This window comes from Entelurus aequoreus, linkage group LG15 (genome assembly GCF_033978785.1).
Source record: "Entelurus aequoreus isolate RoL-2023_Sb linkage group LG15, RoL_Eaeq_v1.1, whole genome shotgun sequence".
NCBI classification, from domain to species: domain Eukaryota; kingdom Metazoa; phylum Chordata; class Actinopteri; order Syngnathiformes; family Syngnathidae; genus Entelurus; species Entelurus aequoreus.
In genome coordinates this window covers 6,898,754-6,913,159 of record NC_084745.1, presented here as the reverse complement: position 1 = coordinate 6,913,159, position 14,406 = coordinate 6,898,754, and the positions used below count along the sequence as shown (strand labels likewise).

The window sequence follows — 14,406 nt, the reverse complement described above, 5'->3', positions numbered from 1 at the left end:
TGTAGGTCAATATGTTGTCCATCAAAATAATTTGTAGGTCAATATGTTGTCCATCAAAATAATTTGTAGGTCAAATATGTTGTCCATCAAAATAATTTGTAGGTCAATATGTAGTCCATCAAAATAATTTGAAGGTCAATATGTTGTCCATCAAAATAATTTGTAGGTCAATATGTTGTCCATCAAAATAATTTGTAGGTCAATATGTTGTCCATCAAAATAATTTGTAGGTCAATATGTTGTCCATCAAAATAATTTGTAGGTCAATATGTTGTCCATCAAAATAATTTGTAGGTCAATATGTTGTCCATCAAAACAATTTGTAGGTCAATATGTTGTCCATCAAAATAATTTGTAGGTCAATATGTCGTCCATCAAAACAATTTGTAGGTCAATATGTTGTCCATCAAAATAATTTGTAGGTCAATATGTTGTCCATCAAAATAATTTGTAGGTCAATATGTTGTCCATCAAAATAATTTGTAGGTCAATATGTTGTCCATCAAAATAATTTGTAGGTCAATATGTTGTCCATCAAAATAATTTGTAGGTCAATATGTTGTCCATCAAAATAATTTGTAGGTCAATATGTTGTCCATCAAAATAATTTGTAGGTCAATATGTTGTCCATCAAAATAATTTGTAGGTCAATATGTTGTCCATCAAAATAATTTGTAGGTCAATATGTTGTCCATCAAAATAATTTGTAGGTCAATATGTTGTCCATCAAAATAATTTGTAGGTCAATATGTTGTCCATCAAAATAAATTGTAGGTCAATATGTTGTCCATCAAAATAATTTGTAGGTCAATATGTTGTCCATCAAAATAATTTGCAGGTCAATATGTTGTCCATCAAAATAATTTGTAGGTCAATATGTTGTCCATCGAAATAATTTGTAGGTCAATATGTCGTCCATCAAAATAATTTGTAGGTCAATATGTTGTCCATCAAAATAATTTGTAGGTCAGTATGTTGTCCATCGAAATAATTTGTAGGTCAATATGTTGTCCATCAAAATAATTTGTAGGTCTATATGCTGTCCATCAAAATAATTTGTAGGTCAATATGTTGTCCATCAAAATAATTTGTAGGTCAATGTGTTGTCCATCAAAATAATTTGTAGGTCAATATGTTGTCCATCAATATGTTGTCCATCAAAATAATTTGAAGGTCAATATGTTGTCCATCAAAATAATTTGTAGGTCAATATGTCGTCCATCAAAATAATTTGTAGGTCAATATGTCGTCCATCAAAATAATTTGTAGGTCAATATGTTGTCCATCAAAATAATTTGTAGGTCAGTATGTTGTCCATCGAAATAATTTGTAGGTCAATATGTTGTCCATCAAAATAATTTGTAGGTCAATATGTTGTCCATCGAAATAATTTGTAGGTCAAATATGTCGTCCATCAAAATAATTTGTAGGTCAAAATGTTGTCCATCAAAATAATTTGTAGGTCAATATGTTGTCCATCAAAATAATTTGTAGGTCAATATGTTGTCCATCGAAATAATTTGTAGGTCAATATGTTGTCCATCGAAATAATTTGTAGGTCAAATATGTTGTCCATCAAAATAATTTGTAGGTCAATATGTTGTCCATCAAAATAATTTGTAGGTCAATATGTTGTCCTTTAAAATAATTTGTAGGTCAATATGTCGTCCATCAAAATAATTTGTAGGTCAATATGTAGTCCATCAAAATAATTTGAAGGTCAATATGTAGTCCATCAAAATAATTTGTAGGTCAATATGTAGTCCATCAAAATAATTTGAAGGTCAATATGTAGTCCATCAAAATAATTTGTAGGTCAATATGTTGTCCATCAAAATAATTTGTAGGTCAATGTGTTGTCCATCAAAATAATTTGTAGGTCAATATGTTGTCCATCAATATGTTGTCCATCAAAATAATTTGAAGGTCAATATGTTGTCCATCAAAATAATTTGTAGGTCAATATGTCGTCCATCAAAATAATTTGTAGGTCAATATGTCGTCCATCAAAATAATTTGTAGGTCAATATGTTGTCCATCAAAATAATTTGTAGGTCAGTATGTTGTCCATCGAAATAATTTGTAGGTCAATATGTTGTCCATCAAAATAATTTGTAGGTCAATATGTTGTCCATCGAAATAATTTGTAGGTCAAATATGTCGTCCATCAAAATAATTTGTAGGTCAAAATGTTGTCCATCAAAATAATTTGTAGGTCAATATGTTGTCCATCAAAATAATTTGTAGGTCAATATGTTGTCCATCGAAATAATTTGTAGGTCAATATGTTGTCCATCGAAATAATTTGTAGGTCAAATATGTTGTCCATCAAAATAATTTGTAGGTCAATATGTTGTCCATCAAAATAATTTGTAGGTCAATATGTTGTCCATCAAAATAATTTGTAGGTCAATATGTTGTCCATCAAAATAATTTGTAGGTCAATATGTTGTCCATCAAAATAATTTGTAGGTCAATATGTTGTCCATCAAAATAATTTGTAGGTCAATATGTTGTCCATCAAAATAATTTGTAGGTCAATATGTCGTCCATCGAAATAATTTGTAGGTCAATATGTTGTCCATCAAAATAATTTGTAGGTCAATATGTTGTCCATCAAAATAATTTGTAGGTCAATATGTTGTCCATCCAAATAATTTGTAGGTCAATATGTTGTCCATCAAAATAATTTGTAGGTCAATATGTTGTCCATCAAAATAATTTGTAGGTCAATATGTTGTCCATCCAAATAATTTGTAGGTCAATATGTTGTCCATCAAAATAATTTGTAGGTCAATATGTCGTCCATCGAAATAATTTGTAGGTCAATATGTTGTCCATCAAAATAATTTGTAGGTCAAATATGTTGTCCATCAAAATAATTTGTAGGTCAAATATGTTGTCCATCAAAATAATTTGTAGGTCAATATGTCGTCCATCAAAATAATTTGTAGGTCAATATGTTGTCCATCAAAATAATTTGTAGGTCAATATGTCGTCCATCAAAATAATTTGTAGGTCAATATGTTGTCCATCAAAATAATTTGTAGGTCAAATATGTTGTCCATCAAAATAATGTGTAGGTCAATATGTTGTCCATCAAAATAATTTGTAGGTCAATATGTTGTCCATCAAAATAATTTGTAGGTCAATATGTTGTCCATCAAAATAATTTGTAGGTCAATATGTTGTCCATCAAAATAATTTGTAGGTCAAATATGTTGTCCATCAAAATAATTTGTAGGTCAATATGTCGTCCATCAAAATAATTTGTAGGTCAATATGTTGTCCATCAAAATAATTTGCAGGTCAATATGTCGTCCATCAAAATAATTTGTAGGTCAATAAGTCGTCCATCAAATGTGTTAGGGGTCTTTGGCCAGGCCACTCTTATCGGCGCCTGTTTGCACGTATCCATGCACGAGCGCGCCTGGCAATCAGCGCCTTGCAACAGGCAGATGGGAAACTTCCTGAGAGGAAGTCTAAACGGAGAGAAATAAAAAGTGGCGTGGCAGCAAAAGCGTCAGGAAGTGGAGAGCACACCCGCTCTCGAAGAGCGACAGAAGCGCTGAGATATTTACACACGACCCCCGACGGGCCTGAGAAAACAAACGGAAAGAAATGCATTTATTGGGAGACTCCGCCTCCGCTATCTCCTTGTATCATCCCCATTAGGACTTAATGGTGACTGGCTGGAGCAAAGGATTCTGGGAAGGGGGAGGAAGGTCCTGGTCTGTGTTTATGCTCGCAGATGATCAGCGCGATCTAGAGGATGCTGCTCCCAAAGATACGGCTTTCCTTCCTCTGCAGCTCGCATGGCAAGAAAAGTGTGGCAAAAACAACACACACACACACACACACACACACACACTAGGGTTGTACAGTATACCGGTACTAGTATAGTATCACCGTACTAATGAATCAAAAACTCTGCATAAAAAGTTGTTTTTTACAGGCATGACATTGCTGGTTTTACGAGCAGAGGAGCATGTTCGGCAGCGCACACACACAGAGTACTTACAAGCAGACACAGTGTGTAGACACAAAAGGGAGAACGGACGCATTTTGGCTTGAAAAGTAAAGATAAAGGTGAAGTTATAACACTGAAACGCCCTCAGGAAGTGGTGCTTTAAGACATGGCTAACTACGTTTGTCTCCATGGCGACAAATAAAAGGAGTTCCTTCCAAGTAGCATTATCACTGCAGGACGAGGAATAGCTAAACATACTTCACTACACACCGTAGGAGGATACGATAGCTGACCGCTGACAGCAAACTAGCACGCCTGAATGTAAACAAATGCCAGGGGTGGATCTACACATGACATCCAATGTAATGATACCAAGTACGAGGGTGACTATGATTACGTCGATATTATTTATAGTCACATTTTTTCTTCTTCCTTTTTTAAAAATGTATATTATGTTTATAAACTCAGGAAATACGTACGAATAAGACCAATGTATGATCCTGTGACTACTTGGTATCGGATCGATACCTACATGTGCGGTATCATCCAAAACTAATGTAAAGTATCAAAGAAGAGAAGAATAAGTGATTATTACATTTGAACAGAAGTGTAGATAGAACATGTCGAAACAGAAATTAAGCAGATATTAACAGTAAATGAACACGTAGATTAATAATCACTTTTTACAGTTTGTCCCTCATAATGTAGACAAAATAATAGGTAGATAAAGGACACAATATGTTACTGCATACGTCAGCAGACTAATTAGGAGTGTTTGTTTGTTTACTTACTACTAAAAAACAAGTTGTCTAGTATGTTCACTATTTTATTTAAGGACTAAATGACAATAATAAACATATGTTTAATATGTTTAAGATTTATTGTTAAAATAAAGCCAATAATGAAATTTTTTGTGGTCCCCTATATTTAGAAAAGTATCGAAAAGGTATCGGGACAACCATAAAAACACACACACACACACGTCTTGCCTACTTTGTGTGGCCCCACGTTTGGTCAGTAGGTTGTGAGGGCCCCCCTTTCCACTATAGCTAGAATGATGAAAAAAATATTTAAGTGCACACACACACACACACACACACACACACACACACACACACACACACACACACACACACACACACACGTCTTGCCTACTTTGTGTGGCCCCACGTTTGGTCAGTAGGTTGTGAGGGCCCCCCTTTCCACTATAGCTAGAATGATGAAAAAAATATTTAAGTGCACACACACACACACACACACACACACACACACACACACACACACACACACACACACACGTCTTGCCTACTTTGTGTGGACCCACGTTTGGTTAGTAGGTTGTGAGGGCCCCCCTTTCCACTATAGCTAGAATGATGCAAAAAATATTTAAGTGCACACACACACACACACACACACACACACACACACACACAGACACACACACACAGACACACACACACACACACACACACACACACACACACACACACACACATGTCTTGCCTACTTTGTGTGGACCCACATTTGGTCAGTAGGTTGTGAGGGCCCCCCTTTCCACTATAGCTAGAATGATGAAAAAATATATATAAGTGCCCACACACACACACACACACACACACACACACACACACACACACACACACACACACACACACACACACACACACACGTCTTGCCTACTTTGTGTGGCCCCATGTTTGGTCAGTAGGTTGTGAGGGCCCCCCTTTCCACTATAGCTAGAATGATGAAAAAAATATTTAAGTGCACACACACACACACACACACACACACACACACACACACACACACACACACACACACACACACGTCTTGCCTACTTTGTGTGGACCCACGTTTGGTCAGTAGGTTGTGAGGGCCCCCCTTTCCACTATAGCTACAATGATGAAAAATATATATAAGTGCACACACACACACACACACATACACACACACACACACACACACACACACACACACACACACACACACACACACACACACACACACACACACACACGTCTTGCCTACTTTGTGTGGACCCACATTTGGTCAGTAGGTTGTGAGGGCCCCCCTTTCCACTATAGCTAGAATGATGAAAAATATATATAAGTGCCCACACACACACACACACACACACACACACACACACACACACACACACACACACACACACACACACACACACACACACACACACGTCTTGCCTACTTTGTGTGGCCCCACGTTTGGTCAGTAGGTTGTGAGGGCCCCCCTTTCCACTATAGCTAGAATGATGAAAAATATATATAAGTGCACACACACACACACACACACACACACACACACACACACACACACACACACACACACACACACACGTCTTGCCTACTTTGTGTGGACCCACGTTTGGTCAGTAGGTTGTGAGGGCCCCCCTTTCCACTATAGCTAGAATGATGAAAAAAATATTTAAGTGCACACACACACACACACACACACACACACACACACACACACACACACACACACACACACACACACACACACACACACACGTCTTGCCTACTTTGTGTGGACCCACGTTTGGTCAGTAGGTTGTGAGGGCCCCCCTTTCCACTATAGCTAGAATGATGAAAAATATATATAAGTGCACACACACACACACACACACACACACACACACACACACACACACACACACACACACACACGTCTTGCCTACTTTGTGTGGACCCACGTTTGGTCAGTAGGTTGTGAGGGCCCCCCTTTCCACTATAGCTAGAATGATGAAAAAATATATATAAGTGCACACACACACACACACACACACACACACACACACACACACACACACACACACACACACACACACACACACACACACACACACAGAAACACACACACACACACGTCTTGCCTACTTTGTGTGGACCCACGTTTGGTCAGTAGGTTGTGAGGGCCCCCCTTTCCACTATAGCTAGAATGATGAAAAAATATATATAAGTGCACACACACACACACACACACACACACACACACACACACACACACACACACACACACACACACACACACACACACACACACACACACACACACACACGTCTTGCCTACTTTGTGTGGACCCACGTTTGGTCAGTAGGTTGTGAGGGCCCCCCTTTCCACTATAGCTAGAATGATGAAAAAATATATATAAGTGCACACACACACACACACACACACACACACACACACACACACACACACACACACACACACACACACACACACACACACACACACACACAGAAACACACACACACACACACACACACACACACACACACACACACACACACACACACACACACACACACACACACACACACAGAAAGTCTGCTTTTTGGCACTCAGGCCCTGAGGCAAAACCAGGTTTCCATTTCCTGCCCTAAAGCTTGCCAGTGAAAAGAGAGACGGTCCATTTTGGTTCTACTGACTCAGAACTGACCAGCGGATGACGCCACAACTCCCACTCGCCCCGGCAGACATGGACGTAATTGTTGCGTGGGATTATTTTGCGCCGAGACATCCATCAAAGGGTGTGAGGCTTCAAAGTGGACCGCCATTTTGATGCCGGAGTGGGAGCACATTACCAACAGTTTGGGCTGTCTGTAGGCCGCTACTTTTTCCCTACGCTTTGACCCCCTGCGGCTTATAAAATGGTGCGGCTAATTTATGGATTTTTCTTCACTAATCGCCATGTTGCAAATTGTTTAAAAAAAAAAAAAGCAAAAACACTTAAAAGGTGTGTTGTTGTTTGTGTTATGGCGCCATCTTCTGGACGAGTCCACTCACTGCGGGAGCTGCATTGCCCTTCTGTTTAGACTGAGATTACGACTGGGAGTACAAGTGTCGTTCCGAGCAACGTTTGTAAGTTTTACAATAGAACTAAAACAATTCTTACTTACTAAAGCGTCTTTGCATATTTGTACGTGCTTTCGTAATGTAATCAAGCTAGCGTCGTTAGCATATGCTAACATGTTTACGAGTGTCTGTGTTAGTATTATTAACTTACCATGGCATTCTTTTTGTATTGTTTCACTTTCACAAATTCCTCCGTAAATTTCCCCAAAACGTCGTCGTAGAGTTATTGAGTCTGTTTAACTGATTGGAGAGCTAGCTTGCGCAGCTAGTGGGTCCATGACGATGACTTCTGTTTTGTTTGATCAGCCGTTTCACTGCCCTGTTACAGACACCTTTTGGAAACAATTAAGGTATGTATATAAACATCTACAGAATATTTCTGTGCAAATAACTCATTTCACAACATGCCGTAAATTCTGCTACTTTTTCCCTACACTTTAAACCCCGCGGCTTATAAAACGGAGCAATTAACTTATGGATTTGTCTTCGCTGGCGGCTACGATTAAAATAATTTAATTTGAACAAGCAAAAACACAAGAGAGGTTGTTTTATTGCTTGTGCTACGGCGCCATCTGTTGGACGAGTTGCTGCAGTGTTCTTCCATTTACCGGGAGCGTTTTTTTCCCCTCCAACCCCAGTGTCGTTCCGTCTTCTAGCCGTCCATAGCGTTTCTACTCGAGTGGATTCTTCATTCGTCACCCCAAGCGACGTAAAATGGTAAATCGGTTATACTTGCATTGCGCTTTTCTACCCTCAAGGTACTTCAAGGCGCTAACTACGACTCATCAGGAGCAAGGGTGAAGTGTCTTGCTCAAGGACACAACGGCTGTGAATAGGATGGCAGAAACTGTACCATTGAGTGTACTTTGACTTTGTTTTGATCCAACAATTGTATGACATACAAATGAAGAAGGAAATATTATTTAGGGGTCATCTTATGATTATTGTCGTGTGTTAAACACTTCCTTGTGGGCTCCAGTCCATTATGCTGGTGCTCTGCTCCAAATCCTCTCCATAGTTAAATAAGAATAACAGGGCAAATTAATGTTACACAGTCGTTACTTCCGAGCACTAAACCTGCAGAAAATAGTTCTTCTTAGGTTTCTCTGTTTACATTTTCACACTTTGCACTATTTTCTTACACTTTATGAAGCATTTCTTACATATTCCTTCATTTTAAGAGCTTATTGTTAAGTGATTTGACTATTTTGTTGACATTTTTTGAGTGTTTTCCATGCTTGTGTTGACATTTCCTTTCTGCCTTGATAGCTGAGGGGTCATAATCAGAGTAAGGTTACATCCATTTTCTACCGCTTGTCCCTTTCGGGGTGGCGGGGGGTTGCTGGAGCCTACCTCAGCTGCATTCGGGCGGAAGGCGAGGTACACCCTGGACAAGTCGCCACCTCATCGCAGGGAGTAAGGTTACATTTCAAATAAATAATATTATTCTCCCTGCTCCTTATTTTCCATAGATCATAAAAATGTCAACATTTATCAAAATCGACCGATATATTAATGATATTTAAACAATTACTGCACAACAAAAAAACATTTCCATGGTTAAATAAAAATAACAGGGCAAATTAATGTTACACAGCCGTTATTTCCTGCCACTAAACCTGCAGAAAATAGTTCTCTGTTTACATTTTCACACTTTGTACTATTTTCTTACATTTTATGAAGCATTTCTTACATATTCCTTAATATTAATATCTTATTGTTAAGTGTTCAATGTGATTGTACTATTTTGTTGACATTGTTTGAGTGTTTTCCATGCTTGTGTTGACATTTTCTTTCTGCCTTGATAGCTGAGGGATTATAATCACAGGAAGTTACTTTTCTAATGAATATTATTCCATCTCCTTATTTTCCATATATCATAAAAATGTCAACAATTATCAAAAATGGATCGATACATTAATGATATTTAAACAATTACTGCACAACAAAAAAACATTTCCATAGTTAAATAAAAATAACAGGGCAAAATAATGTTACACAGACGTTATTTCCTGGTACTAAACCTGCAGAAAATAGTTCTCAGGTTTCTCTATGTTTACATTTTCACACTATTTTCCTACACTTTATGACACATTTCTTACATATTCCTTCATTTTAAGATCTTATTGTTAAGTGTTCAATGTGATTGTACTATTTTGTTGACATTGTTTGAGTGTTTTCCATGCTTGTGTTGACATTTCCTTTCTGCCTTGATAGCTGAGGGATTATAATCACAGGAAGTTACATTTCTAATGAATATTATTCCATCTTATTTTCCATAGGTCATAAAAAATGTCAATAATTATCGATAGACAGATATATTAATAATATCTAAACAATTACTGCACAACAAAAAAACATTTCCATAGTTAAATAAGAATAACAGGGCAAAATAATGTTACACAGCCATTATTTCCTGCCACTAAACCTGCAGAAAATAGTTCTCAGGTTTCTCTATGTTTACATTTTCACACTATTTCCTTACACTTTATGACGCATTTCTTACATATTCCTTCATTTTAATATCTTATTGTTAAGTGATTTTACTATTTTGTTGACATTGTTTGAGTGTTTTCCATTTTTGTGTTCCTTTCTGCCTTGATAGCTGAGGGATTATAATCACAGGAAGTTACATTTCTAATGAATATTATTCCATCTTCTTATTTTCCATAGGTCATAAAAAATGTCAATAATTATCGATATCGACAGATATATTAATATTTCAACAATTACTGCACAACAAAAAAACATTTCCATGATTAAATAAAAATAACAGGGCAAATTAATGTTACACAGCCATTATTTCCTGCCACTAAACCTGCAGAAAATAGTTCTCAGGTTTCTCTGTTTACATTTTCACACTTTGCACTATTTTCCTACACTTTATGACGCATTTCTTACATATTCCTTTATTTTAAGATCTTATTGTTAAGTGATTTTACTATTTTGTTGACATTGTTTGAGTGTTTTCCATGTTTGTGTTCCTTTCTGCCTTGATAGCTGAGGGGTTATAATCACAGGAAGTTACATTTCAAATAAATAATACTATTCTCCTGCTCCTTATTTTCCATAGGTCATAAAAATGTCAATAATTATCAATATCAACCGATATATTAATAATATTTCAACAATTACTGCATAAAAAAATTCCTTTTCATAGTTGAAAAAGGACAAATGATTGTTACACAGCTGTTATTTCAAGGTGTGCTTTAGATGGGTGAAAAGGAGACAAGGTAGACTTGGGAACAGGAACAAGATGTCTGCTTTGTCGCCGCACAATTGGCGGTGTGGAAAGGTGAGGAGCGGCGACACACACGCACACACTTTCCGACACACTTTCCGACACAACGTCAGGCAATTTATTCTGCTCCTCGTCCCTCTGGCGCTTCTTCACACGCTTCCTTTGTCCTTTAAGGAGTTTGGAATTCGGGACCTTGTGGATTTACTGCGAGCCTAACTTGTAAAGACGGCAGCGGGGGAGTTAAGAGCGGAGCTGTTGTCACGGCGACAGGGAAGACAAGACCCGTGTGGAGGAATTCCCCACGACACCACAATACGAATAAAGTCAACCGATGTACTTTTAAATGGACGACTTTATTGAAGAGTGCTTGAAAGTGGCAATTATTTAAGATCAGTGAGCAACAACAGAATTTAAATATCAGTACGAGCTGCCAACCGGACAATAAGACGATACTTTTTTTCCTACGCTTTGAACCCTGCATCTTATAAAACGGTGCGGCTAATTTATGGATTTTTCTTCGCTGACGGCCATGTTTCCAAAGGTTTTCATTAAACACATGCAAAGGCACTTCAACGGTGTGTTATTGTTTGTTTATAAATAACTTTAAAAGTCATTTATGGGCGTGAACCACAAGGAAGTGTTTTGCATAGAGATGTCCGATAATATCGGTCTGCCGATATTATCGGCCGATAAATGCGTTAAAATGTAATATCGGAAATTATCGGTATCGGTTTTTTGTATTACCAGTATCGTTTTTTTTTTTGGTTTTTTTAATTTTTATTTTTTTTGTATTAAATCCACATAAAAAAGACAAGATACACTTACAATTAGTGCACCAACCCAAAAAACCTCCCTGCCCCCATTTACACTCATTCACACAAAAGGGTTGTTTCTTTCTGTTATTAATATTCTGGTTCCTACATTATATATCAATATATATCAATACAGTCTGCAAGGGATACAGTCCGTAAGCACACATGATTGTGCGTGCTGCTGCTCCACTAATAGTACTAACCTTTAACAGTTAATTTGACAAATTTTCATTAATTACTAGTTTCTATGTAACTGTTTTTATATTGTTTTACTTTCTTTTTTATTCAAGAAAATGTTTTTAATTTATTTATCTTATTTTATTTGATTCATTTTTTAAAAAAGTACCTTATCTTCACCATACCTGGTTGTCCAAATTAGGCATAATAATGTGTTAATTCCACGACTGTATATATCGGTTGATATCGGTATCGGTAATTAAAGAGTTGGACAATATCGGCATATCGGATATCGGCAAAAGGCCATTATCGGACATCCCTAGTTTTGCATTTAGAAAAAAAATCATAATCAGTGTTTCCCATAAACTGCCAAGATACCTGTGGTGGTGGGGGCGTGGCTATGGGCGGGGTCACCATGACATCATCGGGTAATTTGCATAATTGACTACAATGATTTGATTTTCTCTAAAAAGGCTCAAAAAATGCATACTTACTAATTAATAATAACAGTTTTGTTTTAAACGTCCATCCATCCATTTTACAATATAATTACAACACTTTATGTACATATTTATATACAGATTTGAACAATAAGTTATTCACTGAAATATATTTATTAATTGTGGTTCTTACAAAAAATATATCTTATAAAATATAAAAGCTAAAATGTCTCACAGCTCTGCCCCTTTAATTAGTGCATACTAAATAATTTAACTTTAGCCTACTACTACAACCATATTATTTACCAGCAACATAAAGTGAAACAGAGGCAGAGGTGTCCTAAATAAACAGAAAACAGTAGTGGTGGTAGATAGACACAGAGCTTCATCAAACATCTGATCCACTGAACAAAGAGCTCCAAAAATCTTGAACTTTAGACTGCCATCAGTTTTACTCCCTACACTTAACCATGTGTTTCCTACTGCCTGCAGACTTTGCACCCTTTGTTATACACACATGTTGTGTTTCTAATATAAATACATTTAATAAAGTCAAATACAAATATGGCAACAAGAGAAGTATCCTACACTTCTCTTTTGTAAAGTAAATCTGAACAGCCGATATGGGCATCTACATCTACTATATGATTTGCCTGAGAAGCTGGAGAGGACAAAAAAAAAAAAAAAAAAAATTAAAAAAAAATTAAATAAAATAAAAAATATTTTTTTTATTTGTGGCAGATGTAATTCTTTCGTGGCGGGCCGCCACAAATAAATGAATGTGTGGGAAACCCTGATAATAATATGACACTTTTAATGCGTGTTATAATCCGGTGCACCTTTTGTTTGAAAATCGTCTCATCGGCAGTGTGCCTTATAATCCGGGTGCGCCCTATGGTCGGGAAAAATACAGTATTTAAGCCCCTCCCATCCCTTCTTTAAGATATTTCATTGCTGGTTGTAATTTTTATTCAAATGCAACATTCTGCTAACAAAGTATATTTCATTGTTATTATTTGTTTGTTTTAAACATTTTCATTCCAATTACACTGTAAAAAAAAAAAAAATACACGGGCGGTATAGCTCGGTAGGTAGAGTGGCCGTGCTAGAAGGTTCCAGGTTCGATCCCCGCTTCCGCCATCCTAGTCACTGCCGTTGTGTCCTTGGGCAAGACACTTCACCCACCTGCTCCCAGTGCCACCCACACTGGTTTAAATGCAACTTAGATATTGGGTTTCACTATGTGAAAGCACTTTGAGTCACTAGAGAAAAGTGCTATATAAGTATAATTCACTATAATTAATAATAATTCGTAGGTATGTAACATGCATCGTCAAGCAACATTAGTTATCAGTAGGGATGTCCGATAATGGCTTTTTGCAGATATCCGATATTCCGATATTGTCCAACTCTTTAATTACCGATACCGATATCAACCGATACCGATATCAACCGATATATGCAGTCGTGGAATTAACACATTATTATGCCTAATTTGGACAACCAGGTATGGTGAAGATAAGGTACTTTTTAAAAAAATTAGTAAAATAAGATAAACAAATTAAAAACATTTTCTTGAATAAAAAAGAAAGTACAACAATATAAAAACAGTTACATAGAAACTACCGTAATTTCCGGACTATAAGCCGCACCTGACTATAAGCCGCACCAGCTAAATTTAGGGGAAAATACAGATTGCTCCATATATAAGCCGCACCCGACTATAAGCCGCAGGGTTTTGATGTGTAATTACCGTAGTATATAGGGGTTCCTGCTACCACGGAGGGGATTGTCGGGACAGAGATGACTGTTTGGGAACGCAAAGCGTCCCATTTATTAACAATAAATCTTTCAATCATTCAATCAAACTTTCACATCTTTGACATG

General features: G+C 37.0%; 1 protein-coding gene across 1 annotated transcript in view; it reads right to left on the bottom strand.

Moving 5' to 3' along the window:
- Positions 1 to 7,474, bottom strand: part of LOC133630539 (mitogen-activated protein kinase kinase kinase 3-like) — a 41,999-nt gene extending 34,525 nt beyond the window's left edge. The window contains exon 1 of the mRNA XM_062022152.1: positions 7,434 to 7,474. Coding sequence (XP_061878136.1) covers positions 7,434 to 7,474 — 41 coding nt within the window. The remainder of the gene's footprint in view (positions 1 to 7,433) is intronic.
- Between the last annotated feature and the right edge of the window lie 6,932 nt (positions 7,475 to 14,406).